General features: G+C 38.8%; 1 protein-coding gene across 4 annotated transcripts in view; it reads right to left on the reverse strand.

Annotated features, from left to right (window-relative positions):
- PDE5A (phosphodiesterase 5A) overlaps nucleotides 1-26,732 on the reverse strand; it is a 136,268-nt gene extending 109,536 nt beyond the window's left edge. Inside the window, exons 1-3 of one of the 4 annotated variants that reach the window (XM_048074554.2) lie at nucleotides 26,343-26,732; nucleotides 10,621-10,723; nucleotides 9,071-9,182 (exon numbers count right to left, since the gene is read on the reverse strand). In XM_048074554.2, coding sequence (XP_047930511.2) covers nucleotides 9,071-9,182; nucleotides 10,621-10,723; nucleotides 26,343-26,435 — 308 coding nt within the window. In that variant the 5' untranslated portion in view covers nucleotides 26,436-26,732. The remainder of the gene's footprint in view (nucleotides 1-9,070; nucleotides 9,183-10,620; nucleotides 10,724-26,342) is intronic. The other 3 variants (XM_066996632.1, XM_048074558.2, XM_048074559.2) reach the window with 3 other exon arrangements.
- Nucleotides 26,733-27,395: the final 663 nt, after the last annotated feature.

A 27,395-nucleotide genomic window follows, 5' to 3' on the forward strand; every position in this document is an offset into this window, starting at 1 on the left:
GTGATTGGCATTAAACAGAAAAGTTTCTGGCCTTTACAGAGGAGTAGACAGTGAGGAGAAAGCAGAACTAAAAAGGCTGGTGCAGCAAACCAAACTGTCCAACCAGCCAGAAGTGTGTAGCAACTGCTTGTGTCAGCACAGTGTCTCTGTTGGCATCAAGGCAGAAATGACCTTTTGGCAGAAATTCGCAGGAAGCAAGCGCAATGGCTTTGGATTTGGGGAGCTTGTTTTTTAGTGTTGTATTGATAAGGTGTAATTGGTTTTGTGCCTTATCATAAAGTTTGATCCCAGGTGCTGCACATGAAGCAGGGTGTTTTTGTCTTGCATATGATGTTGCAGCATCTCTACTACTCTGTTGGTTCTCTAGCACTGTATAGTAAATGCAGAGAAGGCATCGTGAACTCATACTTAATTGAACTGCACATATAAAGTGGTGACCTTTGCTTGATGGATAACATTGCAGTAGGCTCACATTGAGGTTTCTCTGCAACTTTTACAATTAGTAGTACAAAACACTTGCTGGACAATAAGGAAGTTATTTTGTAAAGAAATGTTTTTCTGGCTAAGCAGACAAAGTTCCTTTTGTGATACCATAACCTTGATTTTTTTTTTCTTTATCATTGCTTGTGCACTTCCCAGCTTTCTGTTATCAGGACTTTACAATAACTGTCTTAGTTACTGATGTGACTTACAGAGCTTCTACTGCAAGTGCAGATTAATGGATAAAGCCTGGTATAAAAAGTGAGAAAGACTATGATTAATCTCTTGAATTAATGCTACCTTGCTTCATGCACAACAAATACCACCTGGCTTAAACTGCTACTTCCACATTTTCCAAAGAGAGGCGTCCCCTCATGATGCAGATCCAGGATAGACAGTTCCTCACAAACCAATTTAGAGCCCTGGCTTAAATTACTGGGCAGAGTAGATTAGTACTGGCTGTGAAGATACCTACCAGGTTTATGTAATTTAGATTAAGTGTAAAGATGATCTCTCTCTAGCACTAGGATTAGTAAACCTGCAGTGAAATAGCTGGGATAGTTACTTTGATCTCAGAGCATGGTGTCTAATGCCTAATCTGTAACTCTATGTTTGGGTAAGGGTGCTGCTTGTTTTGTCCCTGAGCTACTGTAACCAGCCCTGTGCGTTGTATGTGATCTCTGAAAACAGAAAGCATTGTGGAAAGGCCTAATCCCAGGTGGGAAGTTAGGCCTAGTCTAGGATGAACTGCTAAAAAACACCGAAGCTTAAGAAGATTTCCTTTCCTCTAGTGATTTTTGAGGAGCTTTATGTCTAATCTTGCTCTCCTAAGCTCACGTTTCCTATGACTTTCAATTAAAGCAGGCTGTAGGAAAAATGTGGAAATAACTTTTTCATGTGGCAACCTATGTGTTGTGGACAACTGTCCTTTGTTTTTTATTTAAATAATGAATTGTCAAGGCATCTGTGCTAAACTGTCTTGCTCTGATTGTTGTGTTCAATTTCATTGCTGGCTGTAGCAACGTGCATTATTATGTGTTTAATATTCACTTAAAACTCACTTAAAGGTTTTATTACAGCATGCTTTTTAACAGCGCACTGCTTATTTCTGGAGAGGCTTTGGTCCTCTATCCTTGTTTAACTGAGGTTAAAAAAAAGTGAAATTTTAAAGATGTTGGTAGAATCTTTGAATATTTATATTGGAAGGGATTTCAGGAAGCTGTTGTGTCCAAGCCGGGCTATTGTCGACATTGGAGCAGGGTGCTTGTGGCCTTTTCCAGTCATGTTCTCAGTGCCTGAGGTTTCATAGGCCGTTTGGTGCCCCCCCCGAGGAGGAGCCAGCATGAAAAGTGCTTGGTGTGGACCCTCATCTGCCCTGGGATATGCTCACTAAAGACCCTGGTATGGCAACTAGTGACTGTGGATCTGTCAGTCTGTTTCCAAAAACCTTTTTTAGCTTGCTTGGCTTTCCTGTATTGAACGTGTGCTTTGAGCCAGAGGAAAGTAAATGTTCATTATGGCTCCATGGGGAAACAGAACAGCATAGGATATAATTTGCTAAAGGTCAGGAGAGGGAGATATGGGAGGATATTTTGGCAGCCAAATCCAATCATGAACTTGCTTTCTATTGACTTGATCTAGTTTCTTCTGCTCCTGCTTTGTCATCTTCCTTTGTTGTCACTTAGTGCCTCCTTCCCTGAATAGTGTGACTTGCATTAGTCCTTCTGACCTGAAAAAAATATAGTTTTAAGAATGTCAAAGCATATACAGGTCTTATTTTCTTCTCTCATTTTTTTTCCTTTTTCTTTACTTCAGAACTACTCATTGACTTTCCTTAGACTTGAAGAAAATGTACGTTATCCTGTCTAGTGGGTTTCTCTGATTTTACCCAGCTGTAGTTGTATGTAATTAGAGAATGCAGATAAATGCTATTGTGTGAGAAGGCTGGGAGAAAAGTTCCCCTCACAGACCAGAGTCCCATGATCAGCTCTGACCCTGAAAGTCTCTCCTACCCTGTGGTTAGAAGGAAACGATGACAAACTTCAAGTCATAGGAAGGGATGGTATAAGGATAGAGTCACTGTGGTGCAGCTACAAACCTGCACAGGGGGAGGACCAGGCTGGGTGACTTGAAAGATGTTTTTACCCTTGGGCTAGGCTCTAATTTCAGTTCTGCTAGGGTAAATTAGGCGTGACTTTACTGACATCAAAGGCTCTGGTCAAGATGATCTAGATTTATGCTCTTGAAGCTGAGGTCAAAACCACCAATTTTTCTAGGTTTGATCAAAATGAGTGGGTGAAGTATGGTCAAACCTATGATTTTATTCTTTCCAGTGGGCACTTGCACAACTCGGTATTCACAGCTGACTTTCTGTCTTAAAGTGCCACTTTTTGACATCTGAACTGGCAATAATCAAGCTACAACTATTCAACTACTTGGTTCTGATGGGCTGGGTTGGGGGCCGGCAAGCTCACAAAATAAGAATGCAAAGAGGGTGTGAAGTGATCTTAAGAGATCTGCAAGATCTTTTAAGAGAACTTTAAGAGAGCTGTATTGGATTCTTTGGAGCAGGGGATTATGGCTATTTAAAGAAGTTTCTTCTCAGTCTTAACCAGTCATTTTCTTCTTATGCTTCCTCTTTAAGTTAGTGAGCCATAGGCAGGACAGAAATGGAAGTTTCAAAGTTAATGCCTGTGAACGTATTTTCTCTAGTGTTTTCCTGTAGGATAAAAATGTAGGCATCAGATAACTGCTAAGATACAGATCCAATTGCAGGTTGTCACGCTTGGCTAGATGTCATTCTTAAGTTGGAAGCTTTTTCACACACCAGGGATGCCTTTTCTCAAATTAGCATCTACTGTTTTTAACTTCCAGTATTTCCGTTCTTAATTATATCCCATCTTGTAGCCAGAAGGGAGGCAAGAACAGTGTCAGTGCAAGCAGCATCTGCCTCTCTATGTACACATTAATCTTTGTGTACCACGCATCTTAAATTTCTCACACAAAACATGCCTGGCTGCTGTAAGGAGCTGTGCTAAAACTTCCTGGGGTTTTCTCTTAGGGGTAATGCCCTTAAACATGTTTTATTTATGAGGAGCTTTGTATTGCTTTAGAATGGAGGAATTTCTTCAACAACGCGATAGAATAAAAAAAAAATCTGAAATAAAAATCTAGTTGCTGGCTATACTGTTTGTTTTACACGTTTTTGACTTTGAGAAGGAATCATTATTTCCAGACACCTTCATAAACCAGTAAAAGCTGAAGTTGCTAGTTTGGGTGTTTCCTGCACTTATATGCATTGTTGTAGTCTGGGACTGAACTGAAAAGAGTAAGATTATTATTATTATTTTTAATAAAAAATAAAACTGAAACTATTTATGCTCCTATGACTGAGGGTTGGGAGTGTTAAATATTGGTGTCCACTAGGTGGCAATGTGATGTGGCATTGTGGCTGGAGACTTAAGTGGGAGGAATACCGGAGCTGGCTGTGAGAAGCCATGGCCTGGGGCTTCTGACAGCTCTGTTTACTGGCAGGGGCTGCAGTTTCATTCAAGACCCCGTCGGCATGAATCAGTTTTGGTTCCTTGGTCTTTTGTCACTTGCTATCTGTAGTATGTGTTAAACATTCTCCATGTCTTTTAGCAAGCAACTATGTTTTGTTATTTCAGCTGTGAACCTGATAATCTGTTGAAGTGATTTCTTTTAAGAAAATACCAGTTACCTTGTGCAGCTATGCTGAGTTTGAAATGTGCTCAAGTCTGTATACACTGTATTCAGGTTTCCAGCAATAGGAAATAAGAGCAGGTGGGGTACTCAGCCTACCTAGCAAAGAGCAGGCAATAATTTAAGAATGGGTTTTGTCAGAAATATTTTCTCTCAGCCTATCCTGTGGTCGTAACCTTTACAAAGCACTTTTTAAGGGATTAAAAACAAGTCCTCCAGGATTTCTTCCCACTGAGGCAAGAAGATAACCCTGAAGAACACCAGCAGTGCTCAGCAGCAGCTGTCCCCAGTTGTGGTTTGGAGGGTTTTTTGGGCTGTAAGCACCAGCGTGCTGTCTAGCTGCTGGAGGTGGAAGCAAGTCCTGCGTGACACCTTGTGGAAATCCCTTGGGGATAATTAGCAAAGGACATAGCCAACTCTAAAATTTAGCATGGTGTGATTTTTATCCCAGGTGCCTATCATTTGATGCAGGATACCCTGCTGCAAGAAGGTGTATTTTCTAGTCAGATCCTGAGGTCAAGGGATCAGGCATCTGTGGCACAGTGGATGTGACAGGGTTAGCGGAATGTAGAAGCTTGTTGAAGATGGGGAATAATTCCACACCTTCTTTGTATGTTATAGTTTTAGTGAGATGCTTCTGGAAGCACATCAGTCTGCATTTTAAACAGGCTTTCAGACTTTTTACCTGAAGGTTATTTTTGTTTCTACTTAATCACAAGTATGGATTTGAACATTCAGAACTTTACCTCCTGTAAGGCACTTGTCAGTTTGCAAAAACAGGCCTGTAAACCTTAAGGAATAGAGGTGCCTGGAATCTGGCTCAATTTCAATATCTACATTTGAATAGCATCTTTTACCCTCTTTAACTCAACAGCTGTTTAAAGAGCTCTGATTATGAACTCTACTAGATTCTGGCATGTTTAAAGCATCAGTCAACAAGAACTCCAGATGAATTGGTGGAAACTTTTGTGAGACCTTCAAATATAGAATCATAGAATATCCCGAGTTGGAAGGGACCCATAAGGATCATCAAGTCCAACTCCTGGCACCGCACAGGTCTACGCAAAAGTTTAGACCATGTGACTAAGTGCACAGTCCAAACGCTTCTTAAATTCAGACAGGCTTGGTGCAGTGACTGCTTCCCTGGGGAGCCTGTTCCAGTGTGCAACCACCCTCTCTGTGAATCACAGAATCATCTAGGTTGAAAGAGACCTCCAAGATCACCCAGTCCAACCTCTGACCTAACACTAACAAGTCCTCCACTAAACCATATTGCTAAGCTCTACATCTAAATGTCTTTTAAAGACCTCCAGGGATGGTGACTCCACCACTTCCCTGGGCAGCCTATTCCAATGCTTAACAACACTTTCAGTAAAGAAGATCCAACCTAAACCTCCCCTGGCACAACTTTAGCCCATTCCCCCTCGTCCTGTCACCAGGCACGTGGGAGAACAGACCAACCCCCACCTCTCTACAGCCTGCTTTAAGGTACCTATAGAGAGCGATAAGGTCACCCCTGAGCCTCCTCTTCTCCAGGCTGAACAACCCCAGCTCCCTCAGCCGCTCCTCGTGAGACTTGTTCTCCAGACCCCTCACCAGCTTGGTCGCCCTTCTCTGGACTCACTCAAGCACCTTGACGTCCTTCTTGTAGCGAGGGGCCCAAAACTGAACACAGTACTCGAGGTGCGGCCTCACCAGAGCCGAGTACAGGGGGACAATCACATCCCTAGCCCTGCTGGCCACGCTGCTGCTTATACAAGCCAGGATGCTGTTGGCCTTCTTGGCCACCTGAGCACACTGCTGGCTCATATTCAGCCAACTATTGACCAAGACTCCCAGGTCCTTCTCTGCCAGGCAGCTTTCCAGCCACTCATCTCCCAGCCTGTAGCGCTGCTTGGGGTTGTTGTGGCCCAGGTGCAGGACCCGGCACTTGGCCTTGTTGAACTTCATACAGTTGGCCTCAGCCCATCGCTCCAGCCTATCCAGATCCTCCTGCAGAGCCTTCCTGCCCTCGAGCAGACCGACACACGCACCTAACTTGGTGTCGTGAAGAACCTCTTCCTGATGTCCAGCCTAAACTTCCCTTGCCTCAGCTTCCTAGCCTCTTCCTTTCAAATATATTTTTACATTAAAAAGCAAAAAAAAAAAACACCTTACAATGCAATCTCCCCTTTAATATAGCAATAAAAATTACTTTGCAGTTTGCCAGTTAAAAGATCTGTCACTAATGAAACTTCTATGGAATTTTATTCTTGTTTTCTGACCCTAAAAACTAAGGCAGGTGTTAAGAAATCCATATTTATGCATGGGCTAAGAATCTTTATTTGCATACAGTGAGGCATTGCTCAGTTGTTTCATGAGTGGTAAAATACTATTTCACCAGCAATGAAATGTTCACCAGCATTTCTTTACAAGAAACAGCTGCTTCTGCCACAGCCCCAGCTACTGTGGTTGTGTTCCTCATGTCAGTTGCCACAGCCAGTTCCTAACAGGGCAATCTGAGTCAACAAAAAATTAGGCAAGCATGTTCTGCATTTGGCTAACCTTCTGCTGAGGTGTAATTGTTGGCAGTATGTACGGCAAACGCCTGTTACAAAACTTATATTAAAAAGGAAGCTGCTGTTGCAGAGTCGAACACTACAAGCATAAAACAGCAGGACAGATTTAGCTTCTTCCCCATGCCTATTATGGTATCAGTCTTTTGCTATGTGATCAGTCCCTACAGTTTTCTCCTATGCTTTCTGCTTTTTGCAGGAAACAGAAGTGTATTCTGCTACAGCTCTGACTAAAATCACCTTGAAATAATGTCATTTTTATTAGCATCCTTTCTCATGTGTGCTCAGGTTTAGCTTCAGTCATCATCTTTGCATGCACACAAATATAGTTTGGTAAGATGATGTGTTCTAAGAGATAAAGATGAAAAAACTCTTCACGAAGAAGTAGTTCAGAAAAGGTAGAGTTAGAGGCCAGAAAAGGACATGGTAACAGTGAAAAGATCGAGTTTCGTATAATAAGAAGCAGTCCCAGTATGCACATTGCCTAGCCAAGGTAAACAGCACAATATGTTACTGTATAAACAGAATCATAAAATATATGATCCTCTAATCTTAAGGTGGCATCAGTTCTGTTGTAATTACCTTTATTATGGATAGGAAAACCTAGTGTGCTTCCAATTCCCACAGAGGCATGGTAACTTCTAATCGCTGGAAAACAAATAAAATTCTGCAGAACTTCATAAGCATGCTTAAGTTCCTATTTAGCTATGGCTTGGGAGGTGTTTAAGGAGAAGAGCAGTTTATTTAAAGCATCTGGACCTCACTAAGAAGCTGCCTTTTGCTTTTTGTTTTTTTAACTTGTTACTGCATTTGTGCAGCTGGGCTGATAGAGAGGACAATACATTGCTTAGTCAGAAAATAAATTTCTACATCAGCCTAAATTTAAATGTTTTCTCTGCGTTTTGCTTTAAGTAATGGAAGAACTTGCAAGAAGTGATAGCATTTTCACTTGTTACTTGAAGTATAACTTTTAAAGTCTCAAAAAGGAATTACATTTTACAGCTATAGAAGGCTTCATTTTTTAATACTTTTTGTTCCACCAATGCTGTTCTGCAGAAATAGCTATCCATTTGCTTATTCAAGAGCACTCAGGGTACATGATTTAATGAGACTCCATCTGGTTGTATGCAGTGCTGCTGCTTAGGGGTGCCTCTAGGGTACTGGCAATGCTGTGGTCCCACATCACTGCAGGTGTCCTTGTGCTGGGAGCAGCAAGACTGAGACTATGTTGTGTAATGTGCTGCGTGTTAAAGGTAATCAATAGACATAGTGGAACATGCCAACTATTGCCTGAATCCTGTTGTTTATACTAGTTACGAGTCTTCCTGATGGCTCTTTGTCTGCTCAGTGTACATTTTTCCAATTATTTCCAAATGCAACTTTTTTTTTTCTTTTTTCTTCAAAACAGAAAGGGAAGACCTGCAGTCACATCCAGGCTCTGATTGTTGCCTGCTGTATTCTTCCCACATAGGACCATTTACCACACTTTTAATGAGTTTCTCCTCCCACTGCGTTAGACTATGCCAAAATGTAGAATGTAATTGAGAAATAATGTATTAATTCTCTTAAGGAAATTGGGAAATCCAAAAGGAAATTCCACTTGTAAACCTCTTCAATTCTGTTGATACAAACTATTTTTTTTTTCCAGTTGTCTACTTGAAGAGGAAAGCCAACCGTACTCAGTTTAAGACGAGCATTACCTTGGCTATTTATCACTGTGGTAAGTTAATGCCATTTCTGACATCATAGATCATATCCTTTGGGTTCATGCCTAACCCAGATAAATCATTTCAATTGGTGAGAAATAGAAAGAGAAGTTATATATATATCTTAGGCTTTAATTTGAATGTAGTACATAGTTTAACAAGAGATGTGAAGAGGGCTCTTGAGAGAGTAAATAAAAATGCATTGGAAGCAGCCATTTGAGCTTCAGATAATTTTACATTTTCAATTTATATTCAAACTCAGTTCTAACTGCTACTAGTGAACTGGAAAGTTCTGTGTTGGCTTAACTCTTAAAGTGCTGCTGATCACAGTTACATAAACCGGTAAGTGAGAAAACAGAACTCGGTAAACTTCAAACATGATTTTGTCCCACTCTTTTGTTCATGATCTCTGCAGAAAAAGGCATGGACAACCCCAATCATTATTCTTTTTATCACATAAATAAGATGTTGGTACATCTCTGACTTCTGTGAAACAAAACATTTCCTAATGCAAACTACAGCAGCTACATGGATGTCTTTTCAGAGGAGCCATTTTTCCGGCTGGGATCACAAGAACAGTTTGTGCTCCCTTTCCTCCCACCATACCTTTCAACTGCTCCAGTGCTTAAGTGGTGTGGAGGTGGAACCACAGACCTGCAGCAGCACAAAGGAGCCTTGTGAGGGTTGTGGATTTCATCCATTGCATTGGTGACATACCCTGAAAAACAGATAGTACCTTACTGTAAAAGTAGTACAGCAGCTGTGATGCTCCTGTGTGCGGCTGGAAGTGGAATGGCTCTTCCTTAAAAAATGCTTTTATTCAGAGGCATATGAGTGTTTTTTTATTTTTTTTAATTTTTTTTCAATGTTGACTAAGATTTTCATACCCTAAACAAAGATTGATGTTCTTCGTTCACCTGGCAATTCTTAAAACATTGTAACATTGTCAGGGTTTGAAACTCTGTACAGTCCTAGGACAAGGCAGAACCCTCAGTAAATGCACCACAGGTTCTTGCATTGGAGAACTCCTTGAATGCTGTTGGGATGGATGTCTGCAATTCTGTATCAACTGAAAAAGGAGTTCATGTGTGCTAACTAGTTTGAAGAGTGCTAACTAGTTTGAAAAACAGTAGACTTTAGCAAATGAGAGCATGCCAAGCATAGTGCTTTATACGGTGGTAGAATTTGTTGCTTTATTCTAATTTCCTGTGGTTTTTGAATGCTTTTGTGAAGTAATGATAGTGCTGCAGGTAGTAGTGATGGGGAGCTAGGTAGAAATGTAGTTTGTATGCGGTCCCCAATGTCAGAGGATTTTGAAGCCTGAGTAGCTTTCTTTTGGGAAAAGTTTATTTTATTGTTAATTATATTCTAACTGAATTTCTGAGACTGTCTGCCAATCCCATTTCTTCCAGGCTTACAAAATAGCAAGCTGATTGCATGCATCCATCCTTTTGACCCTGTAGAGTGATTAGGAAATAGAAAAGTCACTGGGCTACCCCTGGAAGCAGGGTTCTGGGTTCTAGCCAAAAGCATAGAAACTATAATTGGTGTGGAAGATTTTTCTTCTCTTAATCATGCATTCATACTTGACCTCTTTCCAGTCTTCCCAAAGTCATTAGCCACTCCTTTGGAAGAAGAAAGGCACGAGGCACTATAGCTTGATTTGTCTGATCCTTCAGCTCTACTTTCCTTTGAAAACAGAATCACTACTTCTTTATGCAGTTTGCATTACATAGGCAATCCAAATATTCACGATTCAGTGGCAAACAGTAATCTTGGGGACAGATTTTTTCAAAGGAGCCTGGTTCCAATTACTGAGACAAAAGATGAGATTTTTAGGAAAAAAACCCTGCTGCTATGTCTCTTCTGAAAGCTTGATAAGGGTTATCAAAATAGCTGGTGAAGCAATTTGTATAAAAATCTTAAGGGCTTGAAGGAGGTAAAATCTGTAAACTTCAGCTAAGGAAAGGGTTTAAACCCCATGTTGCATGCTCATATCAGGAGAAGCTGTGAATAAAAATTAAGCTTGTAAAAGGAAAGAGTTTGAAACAAACAAAAAAACTCAGCTCAAGAAATGGGCTTTTTTTATCTGCTTTGATTTTCCAACAGAAAGCGTAGTATTTTCCCCAGCCTTCAGAAAGTGTTGAAAGACTAACCTGTCAGATAATCTGACCCAATAGGTCTGTAACCAAGATTCCTGAAGGAGTTGCCTTTGCCAGAAGAGTGGTTCCAGAAACATATTCTTCTAATGAAATGACTCTGTACCAGAGACAATAAAGCAGAAACCCAACATACAACAGAATGGTTAACATTTTGGATAGACCGTCAATTTACACCCTGTAATTAATATAACTGTGTTTTATAAGTTTTGGGTTAATTACTATAATCATATTTAATGGTGAAAATGAAAAACTACTGTGTTCCTATTGAAGATTTAGGGCCATTTATGGTATGTTCACAACTCCTTGTCCTTAATAACATCTCCTGTGGGAATAAACATCTGTGGCTCAAATCACTATATAGTATTGTAGAAAATATGCCAAGACCTATACTATGTAGTGCTTCATGCAGTTGTTTCAAAATATCTTGGAGACCAGATGCACATCATAGAACAAAATGCTGCAATGTAGGGCCAACAATTGTATTTGGTATATATGTTATCCAGTGTATAGAAACAAAAGTCAGGACAGCTGATTTAATCAACAGAAAATACTGAATTTGGTTAATATTTTATATGTTTTAGTGATGGTGAGATTTCTTTGATAGTATCCAAATGTAAATACCACTAGCACAGTGTAACTCTAGGTTAAGGTGACTTTCCCCCTGTAAGGAGGAGTTTGGCTTTGATCTCAAGTAACTGACACAGAAGTATCAAAGTACAGTAAATCCAGTGTAATACTTTCTTGCCCAAAACACACATTCCAAAGCACTGGAAGAACACTTCCCCCCCCCCCCCCCCCCCCCCCGAATATTTACACAAGAAAACAGACGAAGAATATTAGCTATTCATGTGGCAAGCAGGATACAGTTCAGGAAGCTCATGAGTGACTAAATGAATATACTGTGCATACATCTTGGTATGTGATGCACCTCTAGTTCCATTTTGCTTCTGTATTAGTGCGTGGTGTCAGAGGAGAAGAGATCTCTAGAGGCAAAGCAGGTGCTATTCCAGTAACCCAGAAACTAGGAGGAAGCCTGAGAACTAACCACCTCTGCCTGGATTTTCTTTCTACTTGTTATACAAAAGTTACTCTATGTTAGACTCACATGCATATGTATTTTTTAAATGCAAAATTAATGTTTTGAGGGAGAGATTTAATTTGCAGGTAGGGGCTTAAAGAGCTCCTTGGAATTTAGGTATTCAGTTCCATGGTGTACGCTCTCTTGAAGAAGGGATCACAGCCTTCCTACATGTAGATAAGGAGGGTGAGATGGTAGAGCAGAGCTGGCTGTTGGGGCTGGGACAGCTGTCAGTGAGGAGCAGGCAAGTGGCACTGCCTGGCTGTAGCTGTCAGGGTGTGCTGATGCAGCTTGCTCTGAAATGCTGCCTTTCTCTACTTCCCTTCTACTCAGTTTGAGGTGGCCACTGACAATGCCAGGTAACTGTTAGGGTGCATAACTCTGATTTATATGTTTTCAGCTTGAATTATCAGATTGTTTTTTTTTCAGTCAGCGATATGTATGAGAGCATACTTCTGTCTAGGGAATTTGAATCTGTTGTATAGAGCCTATGATTTGCTTATAATAGTAAGTGAATAGTAAGGAGAGCCTTTTTCTGTTTGGGTTCTCCTTTCTTGATGCATGTCTAGAGGAAGCATACAAACCACATTTCTGTTTTATTTGACTTCTCTGTGGTATGTTCCCATCGAATTTGGTTTTCAATTAACTGTAAAAAGTGCAGGATTTTGAAAGCTGTAATTCCAAACTATTCCCAGCTCAAACAGCTGGGCTTTGTGCTGGGAAATGCCTTGGAGGCTGAATGAGGAATCCGTTTCTCTAGGCCATGTAGAAGTCTTACAGCTGTGAATATGGCCTTGGGGTTAAAGCAACTTCCTTGGAGAGTTCATCTATAGATGGGCTGGCTAAGAAATTTTGTAGTTATGTAGCATGACCTTGGTCTCTTCTTCCAAATCCTTGCTGCAGGGAGAAGAATGTGATGACTGAAGATGTACATATTCTAACTTCTAAGGCCCTGCTTTTAGCACTCACTGTACATCTACTCTATGTAAAGTTTGGCTAATAGAGTGCTAAGCATGCAAAAGCCCCCAAAGTGAGCATGCCTGTGCTGGAAGTGCATGTGCCTGCCTGAGTGTAAGGTGGTAATGGGTCTTGTAAACTGCAGAAGAGTCCTGGACTTGGTGCTTTGCTGATGTGGATACCTTATTTCTTGTAATTCAGGTGGCTTTGTACTCTAAATTGTCATCAGACAATTTGGAAAGACCCAAGTCCAATATCTACTTTACAGTTACCTGACAAATAATAGAAACTTGGTGATCAACAAGCTGGACTTGTGCAGCTCATGTTTCAGGGTGTCATCTGGAAGCCTTGTAGATATTAGTGGACAGAACCCTGGTGACTTGGCACTCATCTTAAACTCTGCTCTAATATTAAAAACCAACAACCTAACCTCACCTTGTTGTTGCTGCTTTGTTTTCTATTACTAAGCTACACAAATTCAGAAGACTGCCAGTTGCACATTTGTTAATTGCTGGTTGAGATAAGGTATCAGACAGTGGAAATATTAAAATATATTATTTTTCATATGGTATGCATATCAATATGGTATCACTTCTTTTTATGTGTTATTCACCAGAGTAAGAATTTGTTTCAGAATATTAAACAAGAAAGGGACAAGTTCTTTTCTCTGCAATAAGAGCTGATAGAGCAGAAGATACTTGGCCTTTACTGTAAAATCCCTTAAAGAACTTTATCTGAAAAAGATGCGAAGAAAATCTCAATGAAATATCAAGATTTAATCTTCTGCTGATCGTGTGAGAAATACACAGGCAGATGTCAAGGCAAGAATTTAATAAGAGGGAGAAGGAAAGTAGGGTGTGAAGTATACCCTTAAAAATTAGAATTAATTTTCTAATTTGAAAGGAACAGCAGGCTTTATTAGTGGCTTATAAACAACACTGAAACCTGGAAGTGACAATTAACAGCAACCCACGGCTTGTTAAGTCCATGATAGAAGGTTTCAATTCATATGCCATCTGGAAAAGGAAATTTGGTTGAAAGCAGCTCTTAAAATGAGCTCATCGCTTGGTGCTAAATACTTTTCTGCTGGAATGTCTAAGAACAGCAATAGAAATAGGTGCAACCATGGCTCTCAGAATTTTTGTCATACTCTGGAAATACTGAGAGGAGGAGGGTGACTGATAAGTCAAAGGTAAGAAAACATTCTGACCTGGAGGGTTTGTTTATTAGAGCACCCAGACTTGTGGAGCTGTGCTAGTAAAGGAACACTGTTCGGCCAAGAATGAGGGATAGGACGGATGGATAACAAATAAAGAGTTATTGGATACTCTTTGTACAGAACCCCAAATCAACAAAATAGAAACTGATTAGAAAGTAAGGAGGCACAAATGAAATATGAAGACATAACTACAAAAAATGTTTTTTAAAAAAACATCTTTATCTGTTTGTGGCTTTGTGGTTTTCCAGTGGTCTGAGCAGAATGGGAAAACTTGGAAGCTACAGAGGGTGTAATTTCAGTAGTCAAGGCATGCTGCAATAAATATATAAATAAGCTGATCAGTGTAACAAGTATTAATTTGAGTATTAATTAATTTTTGGATGCCTTGTCTAAACTTGCAGCCTAACTCATAGGCAATGTGTGCTTTGAGACTGACACTTGTGATTTGGTTGGACCATGCCATGTACCACAGAAAATTCCTGACAGACATTTTCCTAAGGAACTTATCCTGAATACTCGATGAGAAATTGAAAATAGAAGGACAATATAAAATTAACAATTAATAATAATAAAAAAAGAACAATATAAAATCTGTACACTAAACGATAGCTTGGTCAAATCTATGTTGATCTCCCACATAAGAGAAGATGGGAGAATTTGTTTTATTTAGGCTAGCAGAATAGGAGACAGGTAATATGTTTTTTATTAATGCGTTAGAAGATGAACGCTATAAGATTATTTAAGCTAAGTGTTAAAGTTGACACAATGAATTAATGGTGACTTAAAGCCATTTTAGATTGCAAAGTAGAAGAGGCTTTTAATTTTTAAAGCAGAGTCTGGGGTAGCTGTCTTTCATTCAACTTAAGGATGGTAAGAAGGCAAGCTACTTCTGTGGTGGAGTTTGTGAAAGATGAGATGATGTGGTGCCTGAGGCAGCAGAGATTGGGTTTAGTGACTTAAGACCTCACCCCTTCTTGTCATTTTCTGTTCCCATGATAAAAATAAAAGTAGGTGAGAAGGTGCGAGGGGGAGGGGAGTGTATTCTGCACCAGTCTGCTTTGTCAGAAATAGTAATTAAATTCATAGTAGCTACCACGGTATAATTCCCTAAATCCAAGGGGATGGAGGACTTTAAATGTAGACGCTTTACTCTAGAAAACAACATAATCCCACTGTCCAGGAACTAACAGAAAATTGAACGGAGGTCCTAAAGCAGCCTTCCAGAACTCTTTAGCCCCAGGAAGTGTCCAAAGCGAATCAATTTTATTTAGTATTTAACACTACAGAGAAAATACATATACAAGTGGCAGCAGTAATTAAACTTTCAGAATGATTACAAGTAAAATTAAAATCACAAAACTGATAAAACTCTACCTGTTAAACACAGCACACAACCTACAGACCTATTAAGGTACATGGCATTGACCAGAAGCAAGATGTGGGTGTTGATTAGTTGTAGCAGTTCTGTAATTAAAATCAGACTGCTGATAGCCATGTCTGCCTATGTAGATTTGAAAGTGTTTGACCTCATAATATTTGACTAAATGACCACAACTAATTACAACTGAAAGTGGCATATAACAGTCTGGAGTCGTGGAAAGATGTACTCACAAAGAGCACACCTCCTGACTGTGGGCAATGATTACTGTAAGTCCCAAAACCAACTCTATTTTCATGTGCACTGAAGATACTATCTGCTTGCATTTATATTACGAGATACTTTATGCAGCATAAGTCATCATTTTCTACTCTGACCAGTCATCTTTATTGTTGTCCTATGCAAAGATGTGCTGTCAGCTGCAATTCATACCGTTAGTCATATTGTTGATTCAGCTAGTCATTCCAAAGTCTTGTATCAGTTTCTTCCTTGTGTCTTTTCTTTGAATTAGCGCTGAACTAGCACTGTTTTAAAATGTGAATATATATGTCTATATATACACACATAGTATTTTTATACTAATACTAGTATATGCTGCTAAAGACCTTCAGGAATACTTAATTTTTTTTTTTTTTAAGTTGTAATTACTAAAATTGTACTTGCTGCTGAAAACAGTGGGATTTCCTAATGGCATTCAACTTTGTAGTCAGAGTAGGGTACTATAGGATTATTCCCTTGGCATGGGAAAGATAAGAAACTCTAATCACTGTAAGCTTAGTTCAAAAAAAAAAATTCTTACTTGATGGATTCTTTCCTTTCTTGGGGGTTGGAGTTATATGATCTTTAAGGTCCCTTCCAACCCCAGCCATTCTATGATTCTAATCGGTAGAGTTTAAAAACTGCTATATTTGTATAGTTATGATTCTTGCTGCGTGTTAATCTTGAGTATTAGCACATAAAGTTAAATTTTAGTATATTGTCTTGGTAACTCCTGAGACCTTAATAAATACTGTGACATGTGGCATATTAAAAATCATACTATTTAGTATGCTGTATTCTGCTCTATACACTATGACAGAACTGACAGCTAAAAGAAATTCCATTGCAGAAATCAGTGGTAAGATGAGAATTTATGATAAACTGAAAATGGTTAACTTGGAAAACTGGTATCTGGTATCTTCTCCTGAATGAAGCATGTCTTTTTGACATACATTCTTGTTATCTGCTGATTTTAGCATTTAAGAATGTTTTGGAATAAGACAGGCCTGGCTTAGGAGAACTTGGATGAGCAAATTCTCTTGTGGCTCTTTAGGAAGCTAAAGTCTGTGAAAGAACTTGAGTTCCAAGGAATCTTTTTTTTGTGTAGAAGGCAAAAAGGAAAAACTTGAAGCCCCTATCACACGCAATTTGCTGTCTGATATTTTTTCCCTATATGTAGCCAGGTTTCTCTGAGAAAAAATGTTAATGGTAATTGCTTTTTCCGTAGTCATGTAAGGATTTTATTAACAGATGCTGACTGATTCTGTTCCGTGCCATTGGACTGGTGATTCTGAGTATTTGTTCAGGGCTGCCAAGTTATGAAATGTTGATGTACAAGCTGAGTGTGAATAAAAGTTTTATTACTTTGAACAAGACTTCTCAGCTAAAATCTCCCTTGCTTACATTTACCTGGATATTAATGACTTGTTAGTTTGATGTGGACATAAATGTCAGGTGGACTAAAACAGATCAGGCTATTTCTTAGTTTTGTTCTTCAAATGTTTAATAGCTAATATCACTGGGCTTCACTCTTTTTCCCTTGATGCAAGTTTACTGATTGTGTGGTCGCCTTTTTAAATAGAAGATAAACCCACAAATCCTATGGCTGCTTTTAATGTAATTCCTATGAATTATGAGACATTACATTATGTCTCTGCTTTCACCGATGAAGGAATGGTTTCACAGAGGGCGTACATGTGCAGAACTTTTTTCCTTTTTTCTTTAAAATTATATCTTTGAATAATACTAAGGTCTCCAGGGCCTAATATCTTTCAGTTATGCTGGGGGAAATTTGAATTAATCCTGCTTAGGTATGTCTCAAGTTTTAAAGTAATCCTAGAGTATTTTAAAAATTCTAGATTATGCATATACCCTTGCCTGTCATTCATCTCTTCATAAAGAAATTTATCTGGTAATATGAATAAAGAAAATTAGTGATATTGTCTGTTTTTCCTTTTGTTATTCTCTCTTCTGTTTTAAGACAAAGGAAAGACAAGTAAATACAAAGAGTTGCATGCTTCAGAAAGAAAGTTGATCTTTTAAAGTTAAGGAGAAAATGAAATTTCAATACTTTACATTAGAAGATTTTACTGTTTACTAATATTTAACTAAGATATATACTTAAGTAATTTCTATGTAATCCAGAAATACCTAATTTTATGTCTGGCACTTGATTTGTACATGTGCACAATGACTCTGTGGCATGTGACATGAATCATAGGTATGACATTGTGACATGCAACCTGAATTGTAAAGCAGTACTTTTCGTTGTCTGTGATTTCTCTTTTCAGAACTTCAGGAGCCCAGTTAGCAGCACAACCTAATTTTACATCTTTCCTTCTTCTGTACTGCTAGCATAAATTCATTATTCAGTTCAAGTTTAGATAAACCAGATATCTTAAAAACATCTTGTGATCTGATTTATGCAAGGCTTTTTGTATCTGGTTATTATATTTTGCACAGAAATTAGGAAAGGTCATTTTAAAAATCAAGATGAAATGTAGCTTTTAATTACTACTTTTTCTGGACACTTACATGGTTGCTTTATCAGAATTGGCAACCCTCATCAACTCCCTTGATTCTCGTGATTCTAATAAGAGGCTGAAAATACTTCTTCTAAGAATAGGAAGACTGAATTTATTGCTATTAGAGAGAATGTTTAGGCAGACCTATTTACTTTGGTACCAGTAAAATAATTCATAAGCTTCAAAAACGGTTCCTGAAATTTTACTTGGTTCATCCCTGTTAAAGTATGGTAGGTGAGCTAATAAAGGGCAGAGAAATAAGACTAGCAGATATATAATATTGCTAGGGGGCTTTGAGAGCTGCAGATAACTGTTACGATGTCTGGAGTCTGTGCTGATTAAGGAGAAAGACTACTTGAAGCTGTAGCGTAAGTTTTGAAAAGAGATCTCCAGTGTTACATATGTTGCATATCTCCTCCACATATATATCCTAATAGCATTAACGGATCAAATCTTGCAGAGAGGTGCATGTATGCATAACTTTATACTCGTGATACTGAAGTTAGCACTTGGGCAGGATGAAATCAATTCCAGGGACCAAAGAAAACCTAATTCTTAAGGCTACCTATACCGCTTTCATCGTGATGCCATGTTCACACAAATACAATCCTCCACAAAATTTAAGAAACTTTAAATAAAAATAATGGTTCTTATTTTTAGTTTGAAAAGCTTTGGATGTATATATCATCACTGCTTGCAGAGGGAAGACCAAATTAAGCCAGATCTTTGCAGAATATTTCTGAAGTATTTATTTCTTTTTGCCTTGAAAATAGTTTTGGATGAAAGCCTTTCAGCCTGCTCCAATTTATCCAAACCTCAGGTACAGACATGAGCAGCACATGAGACTTCTGTAGAAGAGGTCTTGCTTTTTTAACAACTTAGACAATTTCCTTAACTATATAGAACGGATGCAGCTCGGATGGTACTGTTCAGTTAAAATATCTGTTTATGTTCTCTGCTTAAGCATTCTGAGCCTGTGCTCATACATTTATTTAGATAAATGTACAGGTCCTCAAAAAAACTTTGCTCTGGTTCATCCATCTTAGTTGCAGAAAAAGATGAGGCTAACAGCAAGTTGTTGGTGTTGGCATGCAACAGTATTTCTCAGTCTTTCTCCTTTCCTTTCAAGGAGAAAATGCAGAGGCTTTTGGTTGTAGGGCCATGATCTAAACAAGCATGTTGTTTTAAAAGATGAAGTGATTCAATGGTAAAATGGAACTGGATTGTAAATAAAAGAGACAATGAAATAGTAAAGTACCTAATTCAGGGGAAAGGTGGGATAGAAGCTGACTTTAGGGAGATTTGTGACCTATGAGCAGCGCAGATGGATATAAAATGAAATGAGAACCAATAGGGCTGTAATAAGCACAGGGAAAATCTGAAATATGGAAGGCAAATGCTGTATCACCCCCAAACAGACTGTTGCTGATCCTTAGCAGCATTTCTTACCAAAGAAGATATTGTTCCTAAATTTCTCAGAAATGTAACTTTATAATGATCACTTGCATTTGTCCATTTAAAAACTGAAAACTCAAAGCCAATTTTTATTTAGGCCCTACTTATCCAAGTAGAGATGTGTAAGTATTTACTGCTGGTGCCCCACAGCCTTTTCTAAGTTGTATGCAAGGATGGCAGCTCTCAACTTTGCCTGTGTGAAATAGTCTATGTGAGCTGAGCTGTAAGATAAACATCTTCAGGTAGTAATGGCTGAGATAGACTATCTGGAGGAAGACTGTGAACCTTCCTTCAAGTGCTGCTGTGGGTGCTGGTAACACCTGGTCTTGACTTAGAGAGCAGGGCCATGGCAGAGGGCAGCAGGGATGTGCTGTGTTCGAGGGAAGTGATTGTGCCCCTGTACTCGGCTCTGGTGAGGCCGCACCTCGAGTACTGTGTTCAGTTTTGGGCCCCTCGCTACAGAAAGGACATGGACGTGCTCGAGCGAGTCCAGAGAAGGGCGACCAAGCTGGTGAGGGGTCTGGAGAACAAGTCTTACGAGGAGCGGCTGAGGGAGCTGGGCTTGTTCAGCCTGGAGAAGAGGAGGCTCAGGGGCGACCTCATCGCTCTCTACAGTTACCTGAAAGGAGGCTGTAGAGAGGTGGGGGTTGGTCTATTCTCCCACGTGCCTAGTGACAGGACGAGGGGGAATGGGCTAAAGTTGCGACAGGGGAGTTTTAGGTTGGATGTTAGGAAGTACTTCTTTACCGAAAGGGTTATTAAGCATTGGAACGGGCTGCCCAGGGAGGTGGTGGAGTCACCATCCCTGGAGGTCTTTAAAAGACGTTTAGATGTAGAGCTTAGGGATATGGTTTAGTGGAGTACTTAGTGTTAGGTCGGAGGTTGGACTCGATGATCTTGAGGTCTCTTCCAACCTAGAGAAATCTGTGAATCTGTGAATCTGTGTTGGCCTGGTGAGTAGAGCTGGGGTACAGCTCATATTTGGGTGATTGTAGGTGGTTTGTGATACACACACTGATTCTGGTGCAAAGATACTAGGCTGTGTAAGTGGGCATTACTTTCTTCAATGCTTCGCACTCTGTTTCTCTATGCAACTAGCACCAGGCATAGCAATGAGAAGGGGCATGAGTTTGTCATGCAGTGTGCAATCTAGGCATTAGGTAGCACTATCTATAGTGCTATCCCTTGTGCATCTTGTATGTGTGCATGCGGAAAGGGCGTTGTTCCTGCTGTTTGCCCAATATCTCTAGTGGTTCGCACAGGAAAAAGAGTCTGGGACTCCTTAACATGGTGTCTTTATTCCTTTGGAATATGACAGTATAAAAATGATCTCTGCTTACCTGACAGTTGCTTACATATGCATTCACACACCTACTTAGAGATAAATATAAACAGTTTTTTTGTTCTTTCTACTATCCCTGCAAAGCTACGAGATAAGGGGAAACTTCTATTCTAACTAAATTCCAGCTGACTACACCTGAGGCACTGCAAGCCTACATGCCACTGAATTCTTGTTACTGATGACAGTGTGTCAACCAGAAGGGATCAGGCTTGATGTTTTCATAGTCCAGACTATAATTTTTATGAGATGAAATTAAGAAATACCTTTCAAGTTACACTTTATGGTAGAGAAAATGTAGGTAGATCTAAAGCACCAATTTAACTTGCCTTTTTTTTTTTTTTTTTTTGGCGGGTAAGATCAAACTTTAAGACACTGGGATTAATTTTGCTATTTGAATTATGAGGCCAGCCTTGCTTAAGCAATCGGGATTTTGGTAATCTTGAGGATACAGACATAGTCCACGCTATAATGTGGAAGGTAGGAAGTCTTCACGGTCCTGGGCAGTCTGTAATAAATTTGTCTCATTTCAGATCTGGGTCTGACCATATCTTTTATCTTTTATTTAGAGAATAAACCTGACCATATCTTTTAGAGAGACTAGTAAAGCAGCTCCCCAAGAAGTGGATGTGTGCTATCTTGAAGTGCTTTATCTTATAAGAAAGCTGAAGAACCTTCTGCTAATAACCCATTTCTAGCTACTGCTTGAGTGGAGAGGAGATTAGATCATCATGATATAAGTGTCTAATTCTATATGGAAAAGGAATGGAAAATTAGAGAATTTTCTTCCCATGTTTTGCAGGCAATTGCCTCAGTTTCTGAGGAAGTAATACAATACATAGTAGATTGGCATTAAGAAATGAAAAATTGTTTTGAGGTCCTGAGGTCTGTGCAGACCTAACAATTGATTCTGAGGTCAGATTAGGCTCTCTTCTTATAGAGAAGAGTACCTAGCAGATACCCAGGTCTACAAGCCACAGACTGCCTTTAAGAGAGAAAAAGATGTAGCTGATCTGTGTTAGCCTTTGTGCTGGAGAGCTGTAGTGTCACATGTTGTTTTAGGAAGTTACTCTGAAATGAAGATTCTGATTTTCAGAAACAAAAAATGCTTTTCTGATATGGAATTGGTATTAAAAAATTCATCTTGCTATCAAAATATCTTGCAGGCTAAATAAGAGCTTATTGGCACTCGATACGAAAGTTCTGAGATGTCATTTTTTCCTATTGCTGTGCCAAAGCTATTTAAGTCACACCTGAAACTAACAATATGAAACAGGCAGTCGTTGGCTATCTTGTGAGAAAGATAAAGCCCTATTCCTAAGTCTGTTTATGGATTTCTGGTTTTAATAACTAAAAAAAAATAAATCTGACTTTACACAACTGCTTTTCTTAATGTGCATGGTTATAACTTTTGTGCAGTTTTTGAAACTGTATGGAAGACAGAAGTAGAAGTGATGTGTATTGTTTTTTTCAGAACGCCTCCAGCTATGATTTTCCACTTAACAGAGATTTTTTTGACTGAAGGACTAAAGAGCAGACAGATGCTCAGAGTAACTGATAGGCATCTAGGAAAATTTGAGAAGACCTACAGCTCATGACAAATTAAAATCTTTTACAAACAGATTTACAATTAGTTTCATACAGTCAGCTATGTTCTGATTAGATTTCTGAGCACTAGAAGAATTCTTGGTGAATCAGAAAGAGAACCTCACCTTTTCCCAATATGCCTTGTGTTCTGTCAGCTATGCAGAGGCAATGGAAAACATTTGTCAAAACAGATGGCAGCACTAGCCCCCCAGCCATTGAATGGTTAGTTCAAGGTCCAGTTAATGGCAGGTGAGCCAAGAAACATTTGGAGGTTTAGTTTAACTTTGAATATACCCCAAAGAATACACGATTGCAATTCCAGGACTTCTTGGCTAAAGCCAAACTCACAATAATGCAAGAACAGTCATTTCATAGTCTGCACTTCCAGCCAACATGAAGAACTGCTGAGGTGCGTGAAAAACAAGATGTAGCAGTTAACATGGTTTTCAAGGATTTTGAAAAGACATGTTCAACAGCTGGTTCAGTCCAACAGAACGTTTCTTACCTAGCAATTCATGACAGTCTACTGTGCCATTTGGTTGCTTTTCATACACTGGGATAAATATCATAAAAGCAATTATGCATATAGAATATGCTAATACTAAATGTGAAAATATCTGGATTTTCTATTAAAGAATGTTGGCTTGTTACACCAAAGTAAGTTTAGCAGAACAGTTAGGTACAAATGTGGAAACTATGACCTGTGTAGCTGAGATGTTTGTAATTGCTGATGGCATGACTACTAAAGCAAAACCAGTTGCAGACCTGTCTTACATGCATCTTATGAAATGGACACTGGGGTGCAGAGTTTCCATTTTTTTCTTTAAAAAGCATGGATTAGTGTTTACACAGGTTGCTGTTAAATAAGCAGGTGTTACTTGAGTTTGAAATATGAACATCGAAAATGCACCTACAAAGGTCTTTGCAATAGTGACATCAGTGCTTTATATTGACTGTAATCCAGATCTTAGCACTTTCTTGTGTATTCTATAAAGGTATTTTTCTCTATGGAATAAATAGGATGCAATGCTACTTGTTACAACGCAGTGAGTGCAGTCTTACACTGCACCATGTCTCTCTCTTCCTACATATCCTTTGCCTGTATTTTAAGGATATGGATATTGAAGACCAGACCCGTAGCACTATTGAAGGCATAAATAACCTCTTAGTCTTAAGCTCAGCTACCTGTCATCAAGTTCAAAATGTTTTTTCCCAGTTGTATCTCATTACACTCCTTTCTATGCAGTGCAGGGAATGTACAGCCTCAGCTTAAAATCAAGAGCAGGGGCTGAAAGATAACTAATATGCCTGCTAGTTGTCAGACTATGTTTCTATTCCTCGGTTTGATGTTAATGACTTCATAAGGATTAGATAAGGTTAAAAGACCTACTATGCTTCCCTTTTCTAGAATTTCTTGAATCTACAGGATGGACTTCTAAAGTGATGAGTTAAAGCCAAGTTACTGTTAACTGTACCTTAAGCTGCTAAACAACTTAAATTACTTTCTTTAACTTAAAGAATTGTAAAGTGTTCATCTGCACTATACACTGCATAATTTGCTTCTGAGCGTGGAATGATAGCAGGTACTTAATTTCTATAATGGTGGTTTCAAATTGGACCTAGAGTATAGGTTTAAAATATATCTTTATTAAGATATGAAATTCTTGTTTTGAAGAAATTATTCACTGACACCTGTCCACAGATTATTTTGACTGTCTTCAGACTATGTATTAATTTGTGGTTTTAAGATACATCATTTAATACATTTTTAGAAAAGAGGAATATAGACTTTTAGCATTAGATGAGAATTTAAGAGCACTTGCTGTGTAAAAGAACAAAACTGTACAAGTCAGGTGAAAGTTGTTAGTTGTAGCAAAGTTAATGAAGCTATTGTAATTTATGTCCTTTTTCAAAATCTTAGCTCTGACTAAACTTGGGGATTATCCCCATCTAGAGTAAAGAAGTTCATGGTTAGCCCAGGCCTTTTCTTTGCTTCATGGAAATTATAGGAGTCATATTCCAGAGGCTGTTGGTGGAAAGAGGTTACTAAAGAGATCTCTGCCTGTTCTGAGGTGGTTGCTCTTATCCTTGCAGGGTGTTGAGGAGAGAAAGAAGGGAGAAACACGAGAGAAGCCACTTTAAGCTACTTCTGCATCTATAATAGATTCATTCCTTCTAGCTCAAAATGTTACAGTAGCTAAAAGATGCTGTAAACTGCAGTGGTGTGTTGGCAGCTGTTAGTGGCTGACCACTGTTTCTCCACCTTTGAGGAAAACGTAGGGTTACAAAAGATGATATCACTACAGAAATCATGTACTTCCATGCTCACTCAGTCCCGGTGATTATTACGCAGTGAATTTGGCCGGTAAGTCATCCCTATTTCCTGCAAATTGGAGATGGAAGATGCAGAAAAAAAGCTGTTGGGTTTTGCCTTAGGCACTGAAGATCAGTGCAAGAGTGCTATTCAGATGTTAACACACCTCAACTGGCATTAGTACTCAACTTTTAAAATAGTGAATATTCCAAAAAACTTGAATGTGCATCTGCCACTGTTGGTAACAATGTGGGAGGTAGTTATTAGGACTAAGGACCTTAAGGGTTCTCTTGACAGATAACAGCTTGCTCTTGAGACTATTTTAGGAAGATCATTTGCTTGGAAGAAGCACGTTTCTTTTTTTTGACAGTATCAGAGCTTAATCAAGTATGCTGTTACCTAAATATCTCTACAGACAAGTATCTGTCAAAGATGGATGCAGAGATCCAAACTGAATGGCAAAGAATTAAAATTGCCCAATTTGTTTACGTTGCTCTTTTAAGTAAGTCTTTCACTGTATAGTTTGATGCTAACCAGTCATTCCTGGACTGAAGCTTTTGTAAGCAGTATAAACAAATTTATATTCCTTTAAATATATTCATTTAAAACAGAAGAAACCTATAAGTGAACTGTCTTCAGAAATCTGGCTAACGAACAAGGCATTTCTTACCTTTTGTGAATGTGTTCAGTACTGTACAAACAAAGAACAATTATCCATTCTTCTGTAAACCTAGGTGTTCTCATTTTAACCTCAATGACATTACATTTTATTTAATGATATTCCATGGCTACTGGTCTTGATGAGCTTATATCATTTTTGCTAAAATAATTGAAACTTAATAACCTGTCTACTTCATACTTCTATTCATATTTATCTTCATTTGACAGGACTCCTTTCTGATTTTGACTTCTTGTTGTTCTGAGAGGGAACGAAGATGGCCTGTGGCCTCTTATTACACAGGATAAGCAGATCAGATAATTCAACGTTCGATAGTGCAGTAAATTCAGTTAGTAAATTCAGCTTTATGCAGTAAGCCATTACTGTCGTTAGGCCATCTTAAAGTAAGAGTGCAGTTCCCAATTCTTTCCTAAACAGCATCAATATGCTAGTCCTAGCAAGTACCTCTTTCTCATCCAGTATAAGTTTCTGTTTTGATTTCAGAATACACCATGTCATTTTAAGTTGCTAAATGGTATGATTTACTAACTGTTCTCAATAGATTGATTGTTGGCATCTTGTGAGGATGGCGTTCTAGCTGTTCTTCTCCTAAAATGCAATCAGTTTTATGAAAGTAGCATTATTCTTGTGAAAACAGCTTTTATGTATTTCTTTGCATGTTTATTCTCAGCATTATATTGCTGGAAAACCCTTTATCTGCCAGAAGATCTTCTGAACACCAATTACAAACCATTCTACAGTCCAAACTTCCTATGTAAATGCCACATGACTTTAGGTAGCAGGTTCTCTAAGTACATTATCTGTAACCAACTTTTCAGATTTCTGAGCCTTATCACTGCTGCATATTCAAAGCATTGCTCATTTATTGTATTTGTCATCTAGTTAGACTGTATAACATTTATCCAGCCAATTTACTTTCAGTCTTACCTCAGTGTTCACAACCTCATCTTGCTGAGAAGTCTTACTCAGGCTCCTTATCCTGAAAACTTGGGGCTTTTTATTTGTTTTATTAACTCCCATGGCTTGCAAGCAGTCCAGCTTTTGTTCAGTCGGTGCTCGGTAGGCTGGTGCATGCCTCTGCACTGCTTGGGTTTTCTTTAATCAACATATGGGCTATAATATATTGGTTGTTTTGAGTCTGATGTCATGGGAAAAAGTGTTGCTTGAGTCAGTATGGAAACGTGCCCAGATACATTCAAGTTGTTTCTTCCTTGACTGTAGTATCATCTGCTTGAAACTTCTCACTTGCCTTCTAATGGTTATTCCTGCTTGTCCACGGGCTGTTTCCAGTCCAAATATAGTGCTACTTGATTGAAAAAATCCAAGAAGCAGTTCTCTTTTGGGCATGTGTTTAGCAATCCCAACTAAATCCCTTCTAAAATACCATGGTCCAATTTGTCATAAAATGACAGGGCTTGCTAAGGCTGTCCCTTTGGACATCTGAGTGACTTCTGTGTCTGCAAAGTCTGAAAAACTCTGCTGAAATTTGAAATGTTTTTCAAACTGTTTTCGCCCTCTCTCTGAACTCATCATGAGGAAGCAGTAACCTAGGGTACCCTCATGATCACTTACTGACCAGTAATATGGATTGTGCAATGGATTCAGGGCTGTGGCCTATACTGGGGTGGGTTTTTTGCACTGAAGAAACCTTTCAGATAATATTTGGGAATTAGTTTAAAAGTACAGCTAAAATGGTTTTATTAGCTTGGCAGCTTAGCTAAAGAATATTAGTCGGGGTAAACCAATGTAACTCTTAACAGAACTGAGTTATAACAACTGAAGAAATAGCCCTTAAATTCTAGGGAACTCATTATACAGGATGAATAGATCAATACAACCTTGAAAGGCTTTAATCTCTCCTGACATGTATAAATAATGTGGAGAAATTAACTTTCAATTAACTTCTCTTGCTAAATATTTTTATTGTACTCTTTCTGCTGATGACATAGTTGCTGTTAAAAACAAACAAACAAACAAACA

The sequence above is a fragment of the Anser cygnoides genome, chromosome 4 (genome assembly GCF_040182565.1).
Source record: "Anser cygnoides isolate HZ-2024a breed goose chromosome 4, Taihu_goose_T2T_genome, whole genome shotgun sequence".
Lineage (NCBI taxonomy): Eukaryota > Metazoa > Chordata > Aves > Anseriformes > Anatidae > Anser > Anser cygnoides.